Source organism: Arachis ipaensis, chromosome B10 (assembly GCF_000816755.2).
Source record: "Arachis ipaensis cultivar K30076 chromosome B10, Araip1.1, whole genome shotgun sequence".
NCBI classification, from domain to species: Eukaryota; Viridiplantae; Streptophyta; class Magnoliopsida; order Fabales; family Fabaceae; genus Arachis; species Arachis ipaensis.
Window position 1 is genome coordinate 133,351,574 of NC_029794.2, and position 2,928 is coordinate 133,354,501.

Here is a 2,928-nt window from a genome sequence, read left to right on the forward strand (position 1 = left end):
TAAAAATAAAGTTTTTATAGATTTTAATTAGATTTACTTAATCAATTTTAAATTTTTTTAAATTTTAAATTTAAAAAATTTAAAATTAATTATTAATATAAATTAATGTAATTTTATTTAGTTTTTGGCTTGTAACCTTTTAGCTCCATATACTTTTCCATGTTGTATATTATATTGTCTCATAACTTCTAATAATTCCTATACCCAATTAAGTTAAGTGCTGCTCAGCTTCAAAAAGTTCTCATTCTTGTAAATGAAACACGTAAAATTAAGGGACAAGACATGTGATTCTTAAATGCAACATTTTGGTTTCCAATTTACTTTGTACATAGCATTCATGAATCATAGCGGAAAGTTGCACTACGATTCCCAGAAGCTGGAAATGCCTGGCGTCTTCTACCTTGCGGCAATTGTTTTGCCAAATCACTTGTTTGCCCCTGTCCCTGTCCCGTTGAACGTTTCTTCTTGCTACCTGAGTCATCTTGCTCTCTATGGCTATCATCATTCTCCGGAGATGAATGATTTGTCTTTTCCCCAAACTTGATATGTTTTCTAGCCTCTTCATAGTCAAACGGCTTCAGCTTCAACAAGCCACCGGGTTGATCTAGTTTCTTGGGTTGTTTGGTTTTACTCTGTTTATTGTTTGACTGAAAGCACTTTTGAAAGCTTGATGACAATTCTGAGAGAGAAGATGGCTCGTTGTTGTCGTCCTCTTCTCCTGAAGTGGACACGCTGGAGTTTTTCTCCCTGTGCTCGTTAGAATTTTCTTGGTCATTCTGCTCTGTATTTTCTTCACCCACACCGGACTCGAGCATTATGATCTCTTCTAGACTGGAGGTGGAAACTGGTTCTAAAATAGGTTTCTGTAAGTCAGATGTTTCAGATGCTACAGTAGGAGGTTCTACCACAGGATTTGGCTTCTCATTTCTGCCCGAAAATGAATGGAAAGGAAGATTAACTGAAGATTTAATCTGCTCCAGCTTGGTATCTTCCTTGCCCTAAAAAGACATCACAAGAGATGCAGTGTGGATATTAAGTTGCGACAGCAATAGCAATTAGAACTTATTAGATTATCTCAGTCACAAGCAATTAGAACCAATTAGATTTTCTAAGTCACAATTTATAGGTCTAATCGTGCCAATAACAGGCACAGTGAAATACTGAAATCTCTATGACAAGCTTACCTTATCAGGATCAAGCTTCCTCTTTGAAGCTAAATTTCCCAGCAGTGCTCCAAAAGCGCCAGTAGGTTTTTTTAGCACTTGAACAGTGGCACCATTTCCCTATCAGTGAAACAGCAACAATTAGATCAACGCTCCTCAGTTGGAGACAAACATATTGAAATAACATTTAAAAATGTAAAACTTTTGCAACCTTTGTGATTGCAAATGTGCTACCATTTCCATCCTTATGCTGCTCTGCAATAGTAAGACTGTCCCTTGGGGGCTCTGAAGGGTGGCTTGCAGGCTTGACTTTTACAAGAACGTTTGTACCCTGTTGCTGGATAGTTTCCTGTTTAAGGTCTAGGAATGTAAGTGAATTCCCTTGGATATTAACACAACTAGTGTTTTCAATTCGAATAGCATTTCCAACCTTTGAGTTTTGTGTGTGTTGCTGCGCATCTTCACTTCCACCTTTGACATTTACAACTTCTGATGCCTATATAGTAACATCCAAATATGTAACCAAATATGAAATCAGAAATTAATAGCAAATAAAATGTATAACATCAATCTAGTACGCTGATTGAGCACTCAAAAAGCAGGGAAGACACATTAGATAACATCTCAAGTTAACTCGATCAATTCTAAATATGGCAACAGAGAGTATCCGCAGTTGTTAATTAGCCACTTGTAAATGTCCAGCATTGCAAACATCATATTCTAATCCGTCAAGTCATGAGCGTGAAGGTGTATCTTGGAAACCTTGAACTTAAACCCACTTAATTCTTAATATGGTTGGGTCTGGATCACTCACAAATGCCTTTGCCCAAGAAACATCGCACTTTGAATGTCCAGTGTTGCACGTGTTAAGGTTTCACACAAATGTTCTCGCAAAAATTCTCTTAACATTACGTCATATAAAAGCGAGATAATATTTTACCGCTTTAAAATTGCAACTTTAAAACAATTGTGTTTCCCACAGTAATAAAACATCAATGTGTACCATAGTGTCACTCCAGGTTAAGAAAAATGGTAAACATATTACTCACAGAAGCAGCAAGTTGTTTCAATTGTTGGGCAGCTTCTTCGAAGGCAGCAGCATTTTGAAGGGAATTCCTAATTATGCTGACAACAGTATCAAGATTGTGTTCAATGTATGGATGCTTTGACTTTACCAATCGCCGCAGCTTGCTTGTAGTGAGAGGCATCTGTTTAGCTTTAAAACAAGTAAAGATAAATTAAGCTGACATGTGAGATACGAGTTAACTACTAACATCTAAAGAAAAAAGATAGCAAGGTCTCCAGAGTTTCATTTACCAATTTCAAGAAGAGATTTATTTGGCAATACATATCCAGTACTCTCATCCTCTGCCCGAGCAACAAGGTCCCGCCATTCACAAAGGCCCTGCATGCCATGCAGATAGAGTATAAGAGCAAGAAGAGATGTGACAGTAAGGACATCCGACTTGACATAAGCATCCAGGATGCCTTTAGGTTAACAATTGGCTTTACAACTTGAAGATTTTATTATTTTTATTTCTCATTACAACATCCTGAATCCTGATATTGCGTCCTTTTTTTCTTAATTGGCCATGCAACTAGTTTCATTACACAAAGTGGAACACTATTTCACAGAATAAAATCTGATAGTACTATAGTAGATAGGACAACTATGATTGTACAAGTACAAAGTGCAAGTTAATATTTAAGATGATCCCCAAGTACTTAATGAAACTGCAAAACTATATAGTAGAAGCAAAGGTGG

The 2,928-nt window shown here is 36.7% G+C and overlaps 1 protein-coding gene across 2 annotated transcripts in view; it reads right to left on the minus strand.

Annotated features, from left to right (window-relative positions):
* LOC107622820 (protein RRP6-like 2) overlaps positions 213-2,928 on the minus strand; it is an 8,483-nt gene continuing 5,767 nt past the window's right edge. Inside the window, exons 10-15 of one of the 2 annotated variants that reach the window (XM_016324860.2) lie at positions 2,481-2,568; positions 2,213-2,379; positions 1,594-1,659; positions 1,375-1,512; positions 1,185-1,283; positions 213-998 (exon numbers count right to left, since the gene is read on the minus strand). In XM_016324860.2, coding sequence (XP_016180346.1) covers positions 336-998; positions 1,185-1,283; positions 1,375-1,512; positions 1,594-1,659; positions 2,213-2,379; positions 2,481-2,568 — 1,221 coding nt within the window. In that variant the 3' untranslated portion in view covers positions 213-335. Of the gene's footprint in view, positions 999-1,184; positions 1,284-1,374; positions 1,660-2,212; positions 2,380-2,480; positions 2,569-2,928 lie in introns of both variants that reach the window. The other variant, XM_016324859.2, reaches the window with a different exon arrangement.